The following is a 22,480-nucleotide window of genomic DNA, read 5'->3' as shown; positions in this document are numbered from 1 at the left end:
ATTACACCTGTATATTTATTAATAATGCCCCCTTTTACTTGAACAAGTGCTCCAATTTGGACAATAAATTACATGGTTGCCCTAGATCCAGTGTGCCAGGAAAGGCAATTTATATAAGACATTGAAACATACTTAATATGACCATTTTAACAGATCAATCCAGTGGATGTTTATAATTTTTGCAAGTTCAGAACTATCAAGACTCCCTGTGAGAGGATTTATGTTTCTTTTATTTGGCTTTTATATAATGTGTTGTCTCTTAATATGTTTCTTTTTGCCAAATAATTATGTCCAAAAAACTAAAGTACAAAATGATTTGAAAACAAAAAAGAATACAAATCAAGATTCATCATACTTGACTGTAACCAGTGTTATGTGATTTATTTCAATGTTTTCTCTCAGAACAGCAATCATTTTTGGGATGGAAGAAAACATATAGATCATTTACTTCAACTCCCTGATTTTACTTTGCAGAAAACCGAAGCTCACAGAAATGAAATGAGTTGCCCAAAGCAACTGATCTGGTTAGTGGCAAAGCTAGGTCCTTAGACTCAGGTGCAGACATTTCCCTCCTGCAGTCCCTTCTGTCTCCTGCATTATACTCATCATTTATTTTATTACTTGTGATCTTCCTGGCAAGGAGAAAAGCCGTCAAAATCTAGCTTTCCCCTAAGCATTACATTTTCCAGTATGGAAAGTTAGATAGAAAAAGTGAAGGATCCAAAAATAAAAAGTGCAACTATTCTCTCAGGGGGCAAAGTAAGGTAACTTCTGCCCATCATCATTTTAAAATGTCGTAGTCTACTGGTATTTGACCACTTCTTACAACAATTCAAAAAAGGTTCTCCCAGCTCTGCCTCTAGTCATTGACTTTGGTGCAATAGACTTGAATAGGAAGAAGAGCAGGAATTCTGGATTGGCTGGCCCTAGAGACATCACTGGGAATCAGAACTAAACTAAGAAAATCATAATCAAGATTTATTTCTTAGTATCAACCTCATGAAAAGTTTAACTGGCTCTAAAGCAAGTGTTAGGATTAGTTGTGATGAAGACTTTACAAAATTTTTAAAACACAACATGTTTAAAGAAATGTACTTTTTAAAACAAAAATGATGAAAAACCCACCTCTAAAATGCTTTTATTTCCTTCCTGTCACTGCTTTATCTACTGTATTAGATGTTGAGTTGAATTAGACTACACATTTGAATTCAGAGAAATATGATTATTTACTAAATTTATCACATCAATAAATTCAAAGAGAAACAGTTACACTAACTGGATTTTAACACACTGAAATTTCTTGCATGAAGGCTTAAAATGTATTTGATATCCCCATCTGTCCAATACCTATACAAATTCAGGCAAATCATGCTTAGTTAGGGATTACTTTCCATCAGTGGATCAGTCAACATGCTGTGAATATCCAGGATGATCACAATTACCAAAAAATTATCATTTTCAGAGAGTTCAGATGAGATTTCCACATGTTTTTCATAATTGCCAAGAGGATTTGGTTCTTTGTAACAAACATATCCTGAGATCATTAAAAAACAAAGAAAGAAAGAGAAATAAAGAAATTAAATCAGCACAAATAAACCAGAGTTGTTGAACTCCCATGGCATTTTGTATTATTACATTTGAATAATTTTTCTTCTTTCCACTAAATTCTAAGCTTGGAAAAAATGGGACTCAATTTTATTCAACTCTCTAGATTAAGAACATAAGCAACAATTAAGAAGTTAACAGATTTTTGCTGAATTAAGTGGTTGATTAATATATGGATGATGCAAGAATCAGAGTTGGTGAGTGTAGACAGTAGGGATAAAAAGTTTGTCAGTCTTACTACGCTGATGAACAGTGACTGCAATGAACTGTGGTGGCGGGGAGGAGAGTTGATAATATGGGTGAATGTTGTAACCACAATGTTGCTGATGTGAAACTTTGTAAGATTGTATATCGATGATACCTTAATTTAAAAAAAAAAGTAGTTTGTCAGGTGTGTGAGGATTCATGGGTAAGTTGCTAATGTAACCAGCTTCTTTTAAGGCAGCATTAACACCGAAGGAAAAGGAATCACCCAACTCCACAGAACTATTTATTTTGGGATAAGAGTAAGAATGTGATCCGGGCATTGCCACATGGGGAATTGCGTTTCATAGAAGCTGTAACAGAAGTGGACGTCCCAGCACCTCAACACAGCATATTATTATCCTATTCCAATCCTAACTTCTCCTCAACTCTACCCCTGAATAACTCAATGTATCTTCTAAAAACTTTTCAGGCATATTTACATCATCACCGTAGATATTACTCAGAAGCAAGGAAATGCAGAGCACAGGGAATCAAAATGCAACACTTCTCCCCTCCTTGGACTAACAATTTAATTCAGGTGGGAGACTGCTAAAATACTCTTCAGAAGGATAAGGAAATAAATGCCATGACAGGCGTGTGAGAGTTGCGAGTGGATACTCAGCCAGGCAGCTTCTCTAAGTTGGACTTGCTGATAGAATATGAAAGAAATGTATGATGAGTCCTAGACCCAAAAACTATACCACTTGGTGGAATGTCAAGACCACCAGATCAGAGGTCACATACTTGGTTTCCAGTTTTGGCTCTGCCATTTAGAACAACTCACTCAATTCTTGAACCTAGGTTTTTCCCATGTGTAAAAGTCTTTGTTGCATTCTTCTTTCTTTCTGCTATCTAGTCAAAAACCATTTGTTGAGCCCCTAATGAGTATTAATCACTGTGACTCTCCTTCTGTCCTAAAATAGATGTGTCAGTGCCTGAGAGGGCTGGTGTGAAGATGGAGCAGAGATGTAGGCACCTTGTAAATAGCATAGTGTTATGTAAAAGAAAAGGTCTGATCCCTGACCCCTCCCATGCTTTCTATTAGCCCCAGCTCCCGGTCTCCCCTTGTATCTTGCTCTCCTCCCTTCCCCACCAAAATGATGCTTGCATTCATGGGACATATTCAGACAGCACCTTGTTATAATTTTTATTTTTTTCCAGTAACTATCATTTTTACTAGGCTAGCAGAAGATAACTGTATCCTTGAGTATCCCTACCATAAACACAAGCATACATACACACACAAGTGTAATGCATGCACACTACACACAGGCCACAAAATTTAACAAGGTGCTTTTTCCTTTTTTTTAAGTAAAGGAAGATAAGAGAAGCACCCTGTGTATAATCCACAACAAGCCTAGATTAGACTTCTGTGAACAACCATCTGGAAAGTAACTAAAAGCAACACTGCCAATTAACATTTACTGAACACTTACTATAAGGCTGGTACTGGCTACCTGGACTTAATCCTTTGAAGCAGGTACTATTGTCCTCATTCTCCACATGATGAAACTGAAACACAGACAGGTTAAGTATTTATGAATCTACGCTGTTTAGGAGTGACAGAGGAAGGATGGAAACCCCTGCTGATGTGTCCCCCATGCCTGTGCTCTCAATCTTGTTGCTGCAGAAGATGGCTCTGGGTGGCCACACTGCTGTTGCAAAGCCCACCCACTAAGCAAAGTGCTAAGCACTTGACTTTGTAAAGTTGTCATTTATGTCCACAGTGAATACATATATTCATTCTTATTCTATGTCCAAGTTTGGGAAGCAACAAATTTAAAATGGACATAGCTAAAGTCAGGCACACTAATAGCCTGGCTGTAAAAAAAGAAAAACATATATTTAATATATATAAAACTATATTTAAATATATATATAGCAAATACAAGGGCTTAAAACTCAGGATGCTGGAAGACTGGAAAACTTGACTTTAGGACTCAAGACCTAAATTCACTCAAGATATGCAGGAATTGATCATTAAATTAATAACCAAATAAAAATAGATTAAGAGAACATACTTTACAGTGATTATCAAAGCCATACAGTATAGGAAAAGATGTCCCTCCCTTGAAAGAATTCAAACCTATTGAATATTTCAATTATTCAAACAACTAACTTTTGCAGTATATTTTAGCCCTAGATATTGCCAGATAAATGGGGATTTATTATTCTTTATCTTATTATTTTGTATATCTGTTTTTATATCTGCACTTGTAAGTTTATATGGATTATGTTACTGGTACATTATATTAATATTCTTAATATTCTACCATTCTATTAGGCCATGTGTAGGTCAGATGAATCACTTCTTATAATACATCAATTTAAAGAATCCCAGAACTTTAAACTATATAGAGTTCTTTTTTCCATATTAATAACAGTTAAAAAAGACCCCCTGTAGCTTTCTATGGCTCCTTGGTCATCTCCCTGTCCTCCTTCAACATCTCGTCAGGATATTCTGAGATACTGGGCTACTGAGTTTGAGAAGCCGCAGGCACCAAGCCCCAGCTGATTGAGTTCCTGGCTCGGTGGCTCCAACATTGGTAATAGCCTTGTTTGTTTACACTCAATAAAACCATACCATTTAGAGGAGGGCTCAGTTGTGAGTGATTTAACTTCCCTTGGTGAATGCACAGGATTAGGAAACAGTGGAAGACAGATGGCTGCTCAGGTTTGAAACCAATGCTGCCACCTTTCCTTACTTCACATCCCTCCAAGTTCATTCCTGCCATGAACAAAGAATCAAATAAATTTTTTATGTACATTATTAGATGCTCACCCCAACAAGTGTAGTTCCTGTCAGCACAGATAGATGTTACAGAACTACTGACCATGTTCTCTATGCTGTACCTTCATCCCTGCTACTAAATTATATTACGATTGAAGCTTTGTGCCTCTTAATCCCGTTCACCTATTTCACACACACACCCAACCCCTCCCCCATTGTAACCACCAGTCCCTTCTCAGGGTCTATGAATCTATTGCTATTTTGTTTTGTTTTTAGATTTCACAGGTAAGTGAAATCATATGGCATGTGTCCTTTCCACCCAGCTTATTTCCCTGAGCATTAATACGCTCTAGGTCCATCCATGTTTTCACATATGGCAGGGTTTCTTTTTATGGCTGAATAATATTCCATTGTGTATATGTACCACCTCTTCTTTATCCAGTCATCTATTAATGGATACTTTGCTTGCTTCCATATCTTGGCTATTGTAAATAATGGGGCAATAAACATAGGTGTACATATATCTTTTCAAATCAGAGATTTGTTTTCTTTGGGAAAATTCCTAGAAGTGAAATTACTGGGTCATATGGTATTTCTATTTTTAGTTTTTTGAGGAACCTCCATACTGCTCTCCACAGTGGCTGTGCCAATTTACATTCCCACCAACAGTGTAGGAGGGTTCCCTTTTCTCCACATCCTTGCCAACATTTGCTATTTCTTGTCTTTTGGATAGTAGCCATTCTAACTAGTGTGAAGTGATATCTCACGGTGGTTTTGATTTGCATTTCCCTGATGATTAGCGATGTGGAGCATCTTTTCATGTGCCTGTTGGCCATGCGTATGTCTTCTTTGGAAAAATGTTTATTGAGGTCCTCTGCCTATTTTTTAATTGGGTTACTTGATTTTTTTGGTGTGGAGTCACATGAGTTCTTTATATATTTTGGATGTTAACCCCTTATTGGATAGATCACTTGTGGACATATCTCCCATACTGCAAGTTGCCTTTGAAGAATCAGATTGGAATTGTTCCAAAGCTTGGCTCTCTGGTTGCTATTACGAAAAGCAGCCAGAACATGACAGAAGCCCTCTGGGGTGGAGCAACAGGGAGGGAGAGGAGCCATGTGGTCCTCTCCTGGGGGACAGGAAGCACACACCAGAGGTGTGCTGCCAGAGGTGACCAGTAGCAACACTGAGCGTCACCATCCTCCATTCTCAGCCCAAACACCCAGTGGTGAGAGTCTCATCGGGAAGTGCCGAGAAAACGATGCCAAGGAAGGCACAGAGACGCACGCAGGGTGGGGAAACACCCACTTCACGTAGTGCATGAGGTTCTCCATGGCAAGGGTTCATGTCACCACTATTGTCCCAGCATCTTGCAAGGAACTTGACATAGGGCAGGTGCTCATAAAACATCTCCTGAAAGCAGGAATCATGGATAGGTGCCAGCCGAATCCATTCTATCGAACCGAGGAAGATCCCACAAGCTTCCTCTGGCTCCTCAAACATACTCAGGCAACTGTATGTACACTCAAGGGCAAAATTGCTGTCTATTTTTAATAAAGAAGCAGCTTGAGTGAATTCCCTACTTTCTTACTCTCATACTGTCTTTTGTTTGCTTGATCAAGAAACTAGAATTCCAGGCTTCACTTCATTTTAGCAATAGCTGAAATCTAACCAGGGCCGTATATTGTTTGCCTGTCTCTGTCCCCCCGCCTGCCTCCCTCCCCTTCCTTACTCTCTCTGCCTCCATCTTTCTCCCTCTCCCTTTCTCCTCCCCACTGTTTCCTCCCTCCTCTCTTACTCCAGCTCTCTAATGCCCTCTCATCTCTGCTTCTCTCCTCATGCCTTCTCTTCCTCCTGCCCCTCTTCCCATTCCTTTTCTCTGCTTCCTCCCTGTGTCCCTTTCTCTATTTCTGCCTAACACCCCTTGTCCCCCTACTCTCTGCTCCCCTCTGCCCTCCTCCCTGCTCCCTCTGCCTCCTGCCCCTTGCTGCCCCTTTCCTGATCCCCAATCTGCCCTGCAGTGACCCTTCTGCTCCCCTCTTCTCTCTCCCTCCCTCTCTTCCAGCTGGTACAGAAATCAGACATGTGACACAGTGAACTGAAGAGCTCATTTAAAAACCTGTGACAAGCTAAGGTTACAACAGTTAGTATATTACAACAGTTAGCTGTCCTTTGGGAACTGTTTTTGTTTTATTGTGCCCTAAAAATGGAATCTATGTAAGCAGGACTTAATTTTACTTTCCCGCCTTCATCTTGGTAAATAATAACTGTGTGCATGTATATGTATGTGTAAGAAAAAATTCTCTGTTGAAAGGAACAGTTGGAAGCTTCTGTTAGGGGTTGTAATTGATTACATTGATAAACATATCGACAATGAGTTTACTCCAAACAGACCAATAATTCCCACACAAAAGTTCCAAAAAAACACAAAATTTACTTTAAAGCAAATTAGTTATAAACACACCTGAATACAAGATTTTGTATAAAGGGTATGCAAGTTGTCCTAGGACAGCCATCTGACTTTAGGTAGATGTTTCCTGTTGTTCTCATTCCCTAGAGAAAATGTAGTTCAGAAGCAACAGTGACATGTCATTGAATTTTTTAAAAATTAGCTAAAAATGCCACTTGCCTTGGGTAGTTTTGTATCAGGTGAACAGCCACGTGGGTCACTTATTCCAGGAAAACCACCTGATAAATTCTTACCTTTAATTAACTCCAGGGACAGAGACTGTAACTTTTTAAGGTGCTTGGTAGTGCTGACATAAGGTAACAGCATCCTGGGTACTGATTCTCTGTTGTCATTCATTTACACTGTTGTATAATAAATAAAAAATATATATACCAAACAACAACTATTTTAAGTATGGAGAAAAGCTACATTCATTGTTCAGCCATATAAGGAAGTGAAGTGATACAGGGCCAGCACAGGCAGTGACAGAAAGCTACTAATAAAGAAGTTTCTTTCTTATTTAGGAACAAAGGGAAATAAATACTGTGAGAGAGGAATAAATAGACAATAATTGGACGGGTCAGCTACATGGAGAGATTGTAGCATTTAGCTTTTTTTCTTGCTTCTAAAACTCAGTTAAACAGGCTCTTCTAGGTTAATGAAGAGTGGGAGTGGGGGGCAATGTGGTTAACACATATTGAAGAATTCCAGAAAAGATAAACTACTGCTCTAGCTGCCCATCCTCTGAGCTGCACGAGCACATATTGCAGTCAGGGCACAACCCCACGAGCCTCCGGCCTGCTCATCCTCGCCCGTGAAAGCCATTAAAGGGGAGAAGAGCCCCTGAGGAGGCAGTGTTGATCTTACAGTCAGGCAGTCCTACTGCCAAGTGCTAGGTCCACTCATCAGCTGTGTGACCCAAAGAAAGTTAGTTACTCTCTAAGCTTCATCTGTAAAATGAGTATAATAGAATCTACCTAATACAACTTCTGTTAGGATTAAATCAAATGAATATTATAAGAAAAAACAGCAAGAAACCTGGTTCTCCATACATCTTAGACCACTGCCACCTCCACCACAATCACCTCCAAGACCAACACCAAATCCAAAAACACCACCCTCACCACCACCTCCACCTCTAGGACCCTCTTCCTTATTTTACAAGTGAGGTGAGCTCAGGTAACTTGATAAAAGTCACAAAGCTAGTAGGGGACAGAGGTGAAGGATTCTTCCAAGTCCCACTTTATCTCAGGAAGTCTAACATGGAGAAGTCGGTGGTCTCGGATTCCAAGGTCACCCCAGGGCTTCAAGGGTACCTGGAACTCCAGGTTTCTCATACCTAACCTAAAAAAAAGGATCTGGAAATAAAATACCCCAGTCTCTTTCACTAATATCTGAGTGAACAGGTGCAGTGAGATTTCCCTGGTTGTCGTTACCATGAACACCAGCCTGAAAGGCAAGGGGCCCAAGTTCTGCTTTGGGCCGTTTTTGCCCCTTTCATCTGTATTTTCAATCACAGAACACCATGCCTACTCCCCCACCTGACCCTGTGGAGACATTGTGAAAAGGAAAGAAAATGTCATCTAGAGCATGAGTCCTGGGGAGAAAGGCAGGAAATGAAAGGCATTGTTTATTTGCCCGGCTCTACGGTGAGACAGCTGTACAGGCCTGCGAAAAGAATGAACCCTGGCAGGCTCAACCTTTGGCAAATAGGTGGGGGTATGAACGTAGGCGGCATGTCAAGCCAGGAGAGGAAGCAAAGGAGGAGATTTCCTTTAATTCTGCCCATATTGTTGACCATTTGCTTTCCCTCCCAGAACCTTCAGGACTTCCCCACTTCCAGGGCAAAAAGTGCAAGGCAGTGTGGGAAGCAAGGAGCGGGACTCCATTGCTTGTGCGGCTACTTGCCTGATCAGTCGGCACCTTCCACAGGGCTCCCTCAGCGGGCTCACCCGAGGCAGTTAGAAAGACCATCTCTAGTGCCACTGACCCATCTCATGCTTGGCTGGCCTCCCTTCCTCTCCTGCCACCTGGCCCAGAGCCACTTCTCCTCTACTGTTGCAAGGACACCTCTGCAGTTGCATGGCATTTACAATGTAGCAGGAGCCTAACAGTGTTCCCATCACAAAGAATGAATCTCCAATGAACAGATTTCCTGACAGAGTAACCATGACAATACATGACAGAGATATTTTATAGGAAAACCTCTACAATTTTCAAGACACTGTAACCCACAGGCACATTTCTACATCTCAGCTAATAAGGACAGAGCAACAAAACAACAAAAACCCTAGGAGAGGTGTTAGATCCTCAAGGTTGCTTCATTCAAAATATTCAACATACTTAAATCTTTCTCTCTGGGATACCAGTGTCCTGAGGGGGTTAAAAGAAAGGAAATCTCTTCCCACTTCACCATTTAGTGTAAAATCTGAGCAGGCTTTGCCAAGATGGTGGCAATACATTGGTAAATGAGAAAATGGGGTGAGTGAAAATGGGTTAATCCTCGGCTCAATTGGCTAGAGGATTAAAGTAAGTCAAATCCATTTCTAGAGACCAAGGATTAATTCACAAAGTGCAAAATAAAATATATTTTGCTAGTAATCTTATAAATTTTCTTTAGGAACTACAAGAGTCAGTGTGGTACTGAGGGGCAAACGCATAAGCTTTTTCTTTTTAAAGCAGATCAGCTCTTTTATTTATTTTCTTAAAATTTTTATTTTCACTTTATTGTAGTAAAAACACTTAACAGGAGATCTATCCTCTTAACAGATTTTCAAGTGTAGTATACAATACTGTTAACTATAGGCACAGTGTTGTACAGCAGATCTCTAGAACTTACTCATTTTGCATTACTAAAACTTTATACCTGTTATTAGCAAGTCCCCATTTCTCCCTCCCCTACCCCTGGCAAACACAGGTCTGTTCTCTTCTTTCCAGTGACTATTTTAGAAATCTCACATAAGTAGAATCATGTAGTTTTTGTCCATCTGTGACTGGTTTAAAGGGATATATACTCAAATTCATTTAAATACCCTAGTAATGATTTAAAATCCCATTAGAGAAAATGAATGTTCACTGAGTCTTCTATTAAGTTTGATAACCATCCTATTTAGTGAAATTGTCCAAACTTTCAGGTTTACCAAGATATGGCACATCACATTTTCCTCTCCAATTATGCCTTCTGTGCTTCAAAAGCAAATGCAAGTATTTTGTCCCAGATTAAGACTTATACAGTTTACACCATGTCTTCATAATGATGATTATACTTATCCAAATATGAGTTATCTCATTATCTATCATTTCAGAGTATAAGGAGTATATTTCTTCTCCTTCCTTCATAATGATTAGCCCGGTGCTGGGCAAAAATCAGCAGCCTATTAAGTATGTGCTGATTGATAGATACATAAATTCTTCTCTAGGTCTGAACTAGGGAAGCAGTTAGCCCCCTTAAGTGATGGCCTTAAATGGTGACTCACAGAAGAGTCCGTAATTTAAACACTTCAGTGTGTCTAAACTATGAAATCTCCTCATTTGCTAAGACAAAATTTCTTTACTTAACTCCATTATAATTCCAAATTCTAATTAGCAGTGGGAAAGTGAGATTTTCAACAACAAACATCTTCTTCTGGTTGACATGATAAACAATCCTTTTGTACATAATCAATTTAGGCTCTTGGCAGTAGTGAATTAGAAGTCATAAATGTTCTGGGCTTTTTGTGGGGTTTTTTTTGTAGCTCTTTCTCTAATTTTTATAATAGTTGTGCATTCATGAAAACATTTGCATTTATAAAAACATTTCTTGTAGTTATAATTTAGATTTGCAGATGACACAATACTACATATGGTTTGGTTCGAAGAAGACACAAATATAAGTCTTAAAAGATAATTCACCAAAGCAGAAATCCATTAAAATCCAAAATTATTGTGTCTAAATTTCTTACAATAGTACATTATCTAGGAAAATTTTATGTCAACATAAAATATGCTTCCACCATATCAATAGGCTAAGTGCAGCATACAACTCTTCTGCCATAAAGTAAATCTTAAGATGTGTTGGATTCCAATATGTGCCAATATAGCTTTCTTGTCTAGTATTTTCTCTAGTATTTTTCATTTTTGATTCCCCCAAACACACATAATTATTTTTCTGTTCTCACCACTTCAAGTTTTCTTAATATTTTTGTTTCATTTCTTATCTTTACAGCTGGCTGCCTTCTTGTATTCCATATTTGTGTAGAGCTAGGTCTTTATTCCTTGGAATTATATAGAGCAAGAGAAGAGTATTGGTAATATAAATAGCAAAAACAAAATATTTTCCCTGGAATATAACAATAACAATCCCATAAAACCTATATAACACTTAAATTTTATTTCTTATCCATTTCTCTTTCCAAAAACAAGTAACATAAATACTTAGTGTCAAAAGAGCTGTATTTGTTAAGATATCTTTCATATTGTATTTCCTAGAATTAAGGAAGTTACAATCAAACTTGAAAATGTAATAATTGTTAAAACAAAATTAATTTTGGACAGTTTCACTGTTAAATAAATTACGCTGTGGCTACAAATCTCTGGTAAACTGATTTGCTAAGCAAGATATGTTAATTTTCCAACCTACATGCTTTGTTTCTCAACTCTCCATTTTAAATATACAGTAATAAATGCTCATGATCTTTTGAGTGGTCTTTCAAAAATGATATTATTGCTAGGCTATAACTAAATAATTAAATTTGATTTGTATCTACATTAGTTAATTAACCTTAACATTTTCCAGAACAGTCAAGCTCATGTAAGACTTAGGAAGACCGAACAACATTTTGTAATAATTATTACCACTAAACTAAAATCTATACTAAACTGAATCATTAAAGAACAACCATTAGTAGCACTTCAAATCTGTGGGTATTACATACCAAACCACAAATCAAATTAAAATATAATTCATTTGTTTTTTTATTAGCTGTTAACATTCAACAGAATTCCCTGTTGAAAGTAAAGATTAACTGGCATGGGTTTAGTCTGCGTCACTGATTGAGTTCATGCAAAAGCATGTACTGTTAATTATATCTATTTAATGGGTTTTCACATTGTAATTTTAAAATGTTTTTCCAAGAATACATCTTGTTAGAGACTATAAGCACCACTTATCACTTATCAGTATTTTTCTCAAATACAGATTTTGATCTTAAAACAGGTCAACTTGAAATAATTCAACTCATTTCTGTGAAAATATGAATGAATAGATACATATAGGATTATATTATATTATAAATTTAAATAACTTCTTCTATACCAAAAAATAAGATTAAAGATTAGAAATCTATCTTGTTCTTGAAACCAAAGAATCAATAAAGCTGACTGCCTCTTGATCTCTATCCCTGATCAGATTGACCCTACTTCTACCCTGGTTAATAGCTTCTGAAAATTGGTAGGCTTTAAATTCAGGCTTTTCCAGGAATCTCTTTATGTGCTTTGGAAAGAATCTTAAATTCTGGCTTCATGCACAGCCTTAAACATACACATTTTTTTAAAGGTTTTTTAAAAGTATTTAATAAATATGTCAACAGTCTCATCTATGTACTGTAGGTTTTTAAGAAAGGCATCTCTTGAGATTGTGTAATGGGATGAGATACAAATTCATTCTTAAAGATAAATTGGGTTGAGTCTAAATAGTTCAATTTCACTGCATGATGACAAACTCTGTCACTTGGATCTGACAGTGGGGACCTGGCATTAGAAACAGCTATAGAGAGAAAAAATGATCCATAAAGAAAAAAAGAAAAGATCTTTGATAATACTGTTTTTATAAAAACATTATGTGTGACTCTTTGGTGCCTTGCTTGAGGCTATGTCCCAGGCCCCCAAACAAATGTATTCAAGCAGTAGACGTACTAAGCATCCATAAAGCTCATCAGTAGTAGAGTTCTATGATGTCAAGATGACAACTCTTTAAAATTAGAATTCTAGAAAGAAGAAAAAGTGGAGGGCTGTAATTGAACTTCACTTAAAAATAAAATGTTTTGCCATTACAACAATTTCATATTTAAGCTTAGTGAATGAAATACAGTGAGTAACGGACGACTGATCTAGGATACTCTAAAACCTTGTATACAGAGATGGCAAGCTGATAATTCCATGGATTCTTACCAATTTTCACAAGACGTCAAAGTCTCTAAAGCTGCAATTTGGCAATATTCCTCCTTAGCAAAAATTAAATCAACTTAATGGCGTAGGGTGAATGTTTTAAATGGAGCTTGGCTGAATAAAATTATTTCATCAAATCACTGTCAGTCTTTTTTATTCCTTCTGCTTCTTCTACACTGTGTCCAAAAGAAGGTTATTTACAGTTTAGTAAAAGTCCTGGACAGCAGAATAGATACAAAAAGACTGCACCTCAGATGAACAAGTCCTGGGCCATTCTACTTAAGAGAAAGCAAGGCCAGATTTTCAAGAGAAAACATGCTAAGTAAAATGAATAAACAAAACAAAACACCAATTTGGTTATATTTAAGGGCTACCCTTGTGAGTTCATTTAATAAGACTCAACACTTCCTTAAGAGCACCCAATACACTTTTACGTGGATTCCAAGTGCTAACACAAGATAGTTCAATAATTGAAATGATTAGAGAAAATAATGAGAAAGAATTCCTAGCTCAAGAATAATGTTTATGTGGGCAGGATCACATTCAATGAAGGCCTTTGGGAAAATCCTTCCTTGAGTATGCTCAATATTCATTTGCTACTGTATTACTGTCCTTCAACAAATATGTGTCCCAACAAAACCCATCTCAGTAAGTGGAACACTCGCAATAGAAGAACCAACATAAAATAGATACTCATCAAAAGCTATTCCCCACACACACATCCGATCTTGGATATTATACTCTCTGCTTTGTTTGATTTCATTGTGATATTATCACACTCAGTAATTGTTCTAGAATACAACATCAAAGAGATGTAAAGACGGGGAGACTCAGGAAAATCTGTTCCCTCTGCCCATCCTCCCCACTTTGTGCTTGTTTTCCCTGTATTTTCAGTAGGAGAAATGTCATCTAGGAGAGAATGTACTTGCCATTTGACCTATCACATGCCATTTACACAAGAGTTAACCATTTTTAGAAAAAGAACATATTTTGTATTTATTTTTGTTCCTGAAATTCCTAGGTTGCCAATGATTCAACCAACATAATCATTCCTTTTAATCTCTCCTTTGTTGCATGGCAGATGCTATAAATAGTTTCCTTTCTTCCTTGTTACCAGTTTGGACATTGCTCATTGAGTCAAATTTTCTGGTTTGCTTTTGGTGAGTGCAATGCCCCTCCTAGGCAAGGAAGAGGGAATAGCTCTCTATGTAGCAGCTGCAAATGGAAGCATCACTGCACAACCAGGCAGTCCATGGTACAAGTGTCATTGTAAAGTGCCAGTAGGAAGAGTAAATTGTTGTTCCCCACTTCTTTTTCTTTGACCTGTTCCTTGTCAGCCAGGATGCTTGGATAAAATCTTATTCTACCCCTATCACTGTATCAGTAGGGTGTTAAAAGGTTTGTTTAATCATGTAAAGTAAAATCAGACTGGAGCTAAATAAGAGCTATATGATGACTTTTCCCATATTGGCATAAAACTGAAAAAGCAGGATTGGTCATTAAGTCATTATTAAATATTAGCATTGGAGCAGAAACATTATCGTATGTTGCCACAAAAGCACAGCATTAGGTAAAAGCAGCAGAAATCATTTCAGCCAGTCCCGGTAGCCAGGAAGTTCCTTTCAGAGGTGTTTCCTTGTGGCTTTCCCAATTTGTACTCAGCAACAACATTAGGGACCTAATGTGATGCTTTAAATATTCCCTTTTTGCATATATATTACGTGATTCAAAATATAAGTTTCTCAAACCAGCATAAGTGGTTTGATAAATTGTGCCACAAGACTCCTTCTATCATGATCTATAATGTACTTAAATTTGTAGAAGTACAAAAATAAAAAATCAAATCAAATTAAGATTCCTGTGTATAGAGAGTATTAATGTGGCACATGAGCAAGGACTGATACTTTGAAAGTGGTCTTGTGTAGTAACTATCCCATTCACTGCACAGTTTGCTTTAGAAAAACATGCACACTCTCACATCCACAAACACACTCTACCTACTACACACATATAAGTAAAAAAAAAGAACTTACACAATTTCATCATTCTGGAATTCGAGCTCTCCACAGGTGTCCTCAAAGTCTTCCCCTCCCCCTCTGGCAGTCCCTTCTATGGTTTTATAGGGAACGATAACATTTCCTCGAGCTCCAGATGTTCTCAATACTTTCACCTCCATGATACCAATGCTCTCACTCACATGAGTCACGGGTTCCTCAAAAGTAAAGATGCCTGCGTGGTCATCGTCAAAAATAGTCACCGTGGCAGTGGAGGGAGACCCAAGGCAAGCGAGTGTAGAAACATGATTGGCTTCCAGGATGCCATCTTCTGAAGCTTCAGAAGATATTTTAACATTGCTGAGATGCACAAGGAAATTTTCATCCTCCTCAAAGATATCATCATCGATTATGCCAACTCTGATTTCCTTCTGGGTCTCGCCAGGTTTGAAGACCACTGTTCCTTCTGTAAATTCATAATCAGACCCAGCATTGGCTGTGCCATCCTCTGTTCTGAAGTCAACAAACACAGTGTTGGTCAGATCACCACCTCTGCGGACAATGGTCAGGGCCACGGTACCACAGTTCTCCAGACACTGATACGTCCCTTGTTCAAAGAAGATCTTACTAACAGGGTCATTTTCAGCCGCTTCAGTGTTGACCTCATGCATGCTGACGGCCTTCCTCGCTTGATCAGCTGCATGCCTCTTTAAAATGTTGCCAGCTCCCGTCATCAGGCGAGTAGCTTGAATGCGGTAGAAGGCTCGACTTTTCTGCTGCTGACTTAGGACCTGGTAGTTGGCTAATTCTATTAACTGCTCTATTTCTTTCTCTGGATGCTTCTGCTTGAGTTCCTTCAGAATCCTGGCCATTTCCCGCCTCGCTTCTTCATCGTCTTGATCCCTCTCATCAACCTCCAGAACCAGAGCACCATCTAAGAAATTGTCAACGTGGGAATTGACCACTTTCCCATCCATTTCTATTTCAGTCTTGGAAGATGGCCTGTCTCCTTCATGTTCAATAATCATTCCCCTCTGCTTTCCAGCCCGGTACCTCTTGTAGACATACTTGTAAAACAGAAGCCTCCTATCTGCTACCCAAGCAAACACAACACAGATGGGGAAGAAGAAGAAAGTAAGCAAACCTTCCCAGACCTCCACGACCCCAGGCGAGATGACAGACAAAATAATGTAAAGCCAGGTATAGGCAAAGATGCTCCAGGCTGCTGTTACAAAAAACACACGCAAATGCTTGATCTTCCTTGTCTCGCCGTCCGGGACCACGTACACACACAGTGCGATGATGATGAACATATTGAACGCGGCACTTCCCACGATGGTGCTCGGGCCGAGGTCTCCTGCGGTGAAGTTATGCCCACACACTTCAATCACGGAGAGGAGGATTTCTGGAGCAGAAGAGCCCAGGGCCATCAGGGTCAGGTTGGAGACCGTCTCGTTCCAGATCCTCACAGTTGTCTTGGTGGTCTCTCCATTAGGTTTCTTAATGGTTATTTCTTTCTCTTGAGACGTGATGACTTCTATAGAGGACATGAACCGGTCCGCAATGATGGAGACTCCAAGGAACATGTAGACCATGGCCACAAAATACACAGTGGCTCTAGCAATTTTGTCCCCAAACGAAGGGTCTTGGGGCTCCCAAATGGGTAAAATCACCCCTTTCTTACAGTAATATGAGCCAGTACACTCTCCCGTCTCATTGCCTTCTCCTTCCATTTCTGTCTCAGCTCTTACATGGTCCGCGTGGGAGAACAAGAGAGCCAGGATGGCTAACAGATGAAATCCCATCGAAAAGGTGGACGAGTGTCTTAATCGCAGCATGTTGTGCAATGGCAGATTTCCAGCTGTCCCAACCTACTGATAAAAGTACGATGGGGGAAGAGTGGAGAAATAAAACCACATTATTAGAGCCAAAATCCAAAGTATGACTAATTACTTATTTTTATTACTTTAATCAAAGATTTGTTTATATTTGGCTATCACATCTATGGTGAATCATTATTCTAAGACTCCATCAGTGATTAAGCAATCCTTTGCAAAGTTTACATCTCTCCACTTATAGATTTTCTACATGTAGTCTCTATTCACTAAGCAATGTACATAACTGACTTTTTGGAAATGAGTTCAATTATAGCCTTACCTTGTTGAAGACACATTTATGCATGCTAACAGCCAATAAGGAAGAAAAAAACCTCTGAAGCATTGAATAAATTCCTCCTTGTCTGCTAAAGCAGATTTTCTTTTACATTTTTGTTAGTACAATCACCTTCCAGAAACTGTTTCATTGCCAAAATCACCTCAGATTGATGCTCTAAAGTTCAGACTCTAAAAATCCTACCAACACAAGGCCCAGTGATGATCTTAAGTTCTGGAAAATACCTTGTACTGCATTTCATGATATCATGTCCTATTTCTCCAAACTTACTTGGAGACACAGAAAAATCCTCAAGCTTGCCTGCAATCAGAGCTCAATTGTATTTATACTTCAGGAGGAAAAAAATCTGCCGCAATGCAATATTTCCACATATTAAATACAGTTTTTAAAAGCATGTTTTGATGAGAGCACATTTCCTCCTGATTTTCAGCAAGCCCAGGTCTCCTGACACATTAGCAGCTGGGCATTTGGTTCTTCAAACACAGCTCTTCACATCTGTGTACAGATCTCACTGTAGAATCTGCAGGCTGTCCACAACAGGGAAGGAAGATAACCAGGTCTAGTTATGTGTAAGACACAGCTTGCCTGGCAGGCTATGAAATTGGTGTTACCAGCCATAAGATGTTCCTTTTTGGTGTAGATGTCAGATTTTCCATGGTCATTCTATAATACCTATTAGTTCAAGAGAGGGGTCAAGTGACCAGGAAATGAAGGAGCAATAATTACATGTAATTACTCATGTGGCAGAATGAGAATGACCACAAAGTATACATATGATGAGGGCTGTAGGCAATTAGGGAAATGGCAACAGAGTCAATGAAGCAGCCCAAAGCAACGTGGTGGACTGAGACACCATGGCCCTAAATTCACCCAGTAGCTGAGACTCTGTATTGCCTCTGCCTCCAAGGCTTGGTGAAGAAGAGGAGGTAACGTAGAGGAGGACCTGCTCCAATTCTGGTCTGATAGGCCCCTTATGACACCAGATAAGGTGGTGACAGGAAATTGTCCTGAATCAGAATGCGACTTTGTGGTCTGACAAAAAAATTAATAGTAGAACTGGATTAGAGCCTTTCATAGACTCTCAGGCTAAGGCTGTCTGGGAGTTGACCCCCGGTTTACTTACATTCTCTGGCCCATGTTTGCTGCAGATGGCTTATACTAAAAATTGTACCAGGGCTCAGGAGAAGCCTGGGCCAGCACATCCTGGCACACTCTCGGAGAGCCCACCATCCCCGAAAGCCCTTTTTAGCTTATCACTATGAGAAGATAAGCTTTGGCACTTTTTCCCACACTAAAGAAGACACAGCTGAGAGTGGTAGTGGTAGAATCCCATTCTAAGTAAAAGGCCCAAAAATAGAAGCATATTTTCAAAATATGCAAAAGTTCATAGTCAGTATGTTTACTTGTTCAGTCATCACACAGCTTGGGTGGGTTGTAGGATCTCTGCTTAAGACAAGGTGACATTGACCCAGCCTGCAAGAGTAGTGGAAGATCTAGTTCTAATTCCCTTATGCAGCCATTTAATACACAAATATTTATGGGTGCTGCCTAATACATATTTTAGAATGACCTGCTAGGCTGTCTTCTAGGTCCTGAAAATTCATCAATGAATTAAAAAAAAAAACAAGGTCTCTGTCCTTACAGACATTATATTCAAATTGGGAGGAAACAAAGAATAAATACAAATGTCAGATGGTTTAAAAAAATGCTTGTAGTGATGGGGCAGAAAGCAGTGTTTGTAGGATAGGAAGTGTATGTGCATGTGAGTGTGTGATGTGTGGGTGTCTGTGTGCAGACACAGCATGCATAGTTTTATGCTGGATGGATAAGGAAGGCCTCTCCGATGAGGTGACATGTGAGAAAATTCCTGGAGGAAGCAAGGGGAGCAAGCTTTGAGGGTGTATGCAGGAAGAGAATGCCAGAGAAGTGCAAAGCCCCCGATGGGAATTATGCTTTGCATGGTCTAAGAACCACAGAGAAGCCAGTGTGAGAAGAGGCCAGTGAGAGAGGGCAGCAGGGAACATTATGGGGATGGACCACTGATGGGTACTGAGGCCACCCTAAGGCACTGGCTTCGAATGTGAAAAAGTAGGAAATCATAGGGAGATTCTGATCGGAGGTGTGGTATGAGCTGATTTTCCTTTTAAAAGGATCTCTCTGCTGGTATAATGAAGAATAAACTATGGGGCAAAGATGGAAATAAAGAGACTAGCTTTTGCCTATTATTAAAAATCTGATTTCTAAATTATCTCAATGCCTGGCAGGTATATATGACACAGTAAGAGATCTAAGTTTACAAAGGAGAAAGAAACATTTGCAGTGACCCTTTCTGAAGATTTACGGCTTAAAATCTTGGGAACCTTTAAGGCTCAGAAAGTTAATTATTTGCTCACAGAGGAATAGAGAATAGATGGTAAACACTGAGCAGATTCAAACCTGTGCCTGTCTCCAAAACTGATGTAACTAAACACTCCCTTCATTTGCTGCCAAATCTCATCAATCCTTTCTTCACATTTCAGACAAAATGAACCTCCCAAAGTGTAGATCTGACTCAATCTCCTTAAAATTCTTCATTGGTTGCTTATTGCCTTGAAGACAAACTCTGTCCCCTCACTACACTGTGCAGACCTTTTATGATCTGGCCTCTATGAATGCCAGAACATGGAAATTCTTTCATTCGCTGAACATGAAAACACTTTCTTTTCTCCACATCTTTGCAGATTGTATTTTCTATGTCCCAAACTATTTTCCTTCTTAGAAGCATTTCAAAATGGTACAGCAGCAAATCACAGTCAGTTACCTGAGACAGTAATGCTAGATTCCATTCATAAATACTATCCCAGACACCAAGCTAAATTCTTTACATATATCCTTACAAATAATACTGACAATAACCAGCAGTATCATGTTACACAACTGTGGTGTTGCCATTTCTGGTATAGTCCATGTGAATAGCACCCCCTGGAGTTGTTCAGTGCATAGTGCCCTAACAATAGCCCTATGCAGTTGCTATTAGTAGCTTGTTTTGGAGACAACTGAGATTCAGACAGGGTAAATATTTGTTGAAAGTCATACAGATAGTAAACACCTAAACTCAGATTCAAACCCTGGTCTGTCTCTGAAACTGATATAATTCACTGCTCCATTATATCATCCCTCATTGTTTGTGAAGTAATCTTGAGAACTACGGGACTTGGGCTTGGACTAGCCTGCTGGAAAGCCTTTTGGACTTCCGTGCTGGATCAGGAGGTGGCAAAGTCCCATGGAAGGTTTCCAACAGCCTGGTTTTTATCTTATGGATTAGAGACTCAAACAGATGACCACTGATAGCTGAGATGTAACATGTGGGCATGCATGTTCCTAGGGACAGCTGCTATTCACTGTCTGGCCTTTTAGCAAGTGTCTGGCAACCTTCCTGCACATATTCTCAGGGTAATCTCTCAGGTCAGCCAAGAAAAATACCTGTCCCAATTCACATCTTAGTATGTTCTTAGCCAAAAGAACTAAGGGTGGATAGAGCAGTAAAATCAATCATCAATCATTGTGAAAGAAAAAGAAGGGGGCTTCTGAGGTTAAATAAAAAATGTTACAATTATGAGGTATATGCAGGAACATACCAAAAGATGGTAGTATTATAATTATGAACTGATATTGCTTATTGGTAATGATTGGTAATGAAGGAACTAGAAAGATCTCTCTGAATTTCAGTCTCTTCTTTCTTTCCTTCCTTATTACTTACTTTATTACTTGATTAAAGTAATACTGAATCCAAATGCTTGTGAGGATGGGGGACAGGTGGGATCTAAATGAGAATTCCTTCTTCATTCAAAAGTCTCCAATCTTTCGAGTCTTTCCTCCATCATCAGATTTAAGCAGATCTACTTGACCCTCCCCACTGTCTCCTCAAATGTCTATTTCCATGACAGTTGAGCAGGAGATAGAGGCTATTGATATGTTGGTCTGCTGCCTGGCTTTCTTACATACTGCCCTGATCTACTGAACTCTGTAACAGGTGTAAACTGATTTTCATGGTGGTTTCAGATCAGCTCTCACATCTAGGACCAGTTCTTGCTTGGGAGCATCCATCGTATCATCCAAATAAGCACAGTATCGAGAATACCTGAATTATCTTCTGCTCACTATTTATTTTAAAACCAACCAACCAACCCCCACAGCTACACATTACAGGCCTGAACAGCACTGACTGACAAAAGATGGTGGAAAGATATCCAACTGGGTAAAACCAGCCACCTGTGTTGAAGGGAGAAGTCACGGGAAGGGAGACGGGACCTGTAAGACGGATCTTTACCAAATGCCTTTGTAAAGGGCAAGGAAGAAGCTCCACAGCAAAGGCCCGAGGACAGTTAGGGAGCAGAGCAGAGGGTTCCCTGAGGGAAGCTGCAGCCAGTTTTGGCTCCCAGGGAAGACCTGACTCAGGGAGGAGACCTCTGGCACTCCCACCAGCCCGGTGCATGAGACTCCTGATCTCATTCTGTTGACTGGTGGCTGGGGTTATTCCAAGGAATTCTTTGACTCTCCTTCATCAGGATCTGGAATTCCTTCTATGTAATTCCTGCTGACTGAAAGCCTCAAAGCTAAGTAATTCATGTGTTTCTAAGGCAACATTAAAGCAAACATAAATTCTTACTCACTACAGAGGCAAGCACTTCCAAATGCTTCTAGACAAAGAGATGATGCCAGAGGACCACTTTCCTTATCTGACCCATCCTTTTAGGGTGCAAATCATTGCTCTGGCCCCCAACCCCAGGTCATCAGAACATGACCCCACTTTGGGAAGGAGCTCAGTTTCCACAGGGACTCTCTGCTGTTATCTTTTTTTCTTTTCTCTTTTTTTTTTCAAAATAGAGTTTCTTCTTTGCTGCCTAATAAGTTGGGACAGGCTTTCTAGGGGACAGGCAGTGAGAGGTCATGTAAGGGCTCCAGCCCATCTGTCTGAACTTACAAATCTGGAATCAGGATCCTGTCCCATGTCAGTAAACACTCACCCCATTCATCAAAGGAAACAACCGAACTAATGGTCAGGCAACATGGCCAAAAAAAGAAAGATGGATTTAGGATTTCAGATAACAGAGAAGTTAGTGAAAAGTCATGAAATGCACCCATTGGCCCTTTCCC

The 22,480-nt window shown here is 39.4% G+C and overlaps 1 protein-coding gene across 2 annotated transcripts in view; it reads right to left on the bottom strand.

The window, feature by feature from the left end:
- SLC8A1 (solute carrier family 8 member A1) overlaps nucleotides 1–22,480 on the bottom strand; it is a 317,884-nt gene that overhangs the window by 282,822 nt on the left and 12,582 nt on the right. For both annotated transcript variants that reach the window (XM_036925565.2, XM_036925578.2), the window contains exon 2: nucleotides 15,212–17,043. In XM_036925565.2, coding sequence (XP_036781460.1) covers nucleotides 15,212–17,043 — 1,832 coding nt within the window. The remainder of the gene's footprint in view (nucleotides 1–15,211; nucleotides 17,044–22,480) is intronic.

The sequence above is a fragment of the Manis pentadactyla genome, chromosome 2 (assembly GCF_030020395.1).
Source record: "Manis pentadactyla isolate mManPen7 chromosome 2, mManPen7.hap1, whole genome shotgun sequence".
Lineage (NCBI taxonomy): Eukaryota > Metazoa > Chordata > Mammalia > Pholidota > Manidae > Manis > Manis pentadactyla.
Note: the sequence above shows the minus strand (reverse complement) of the source record. Positions and strands in the feature narration are given on the sequence as shown.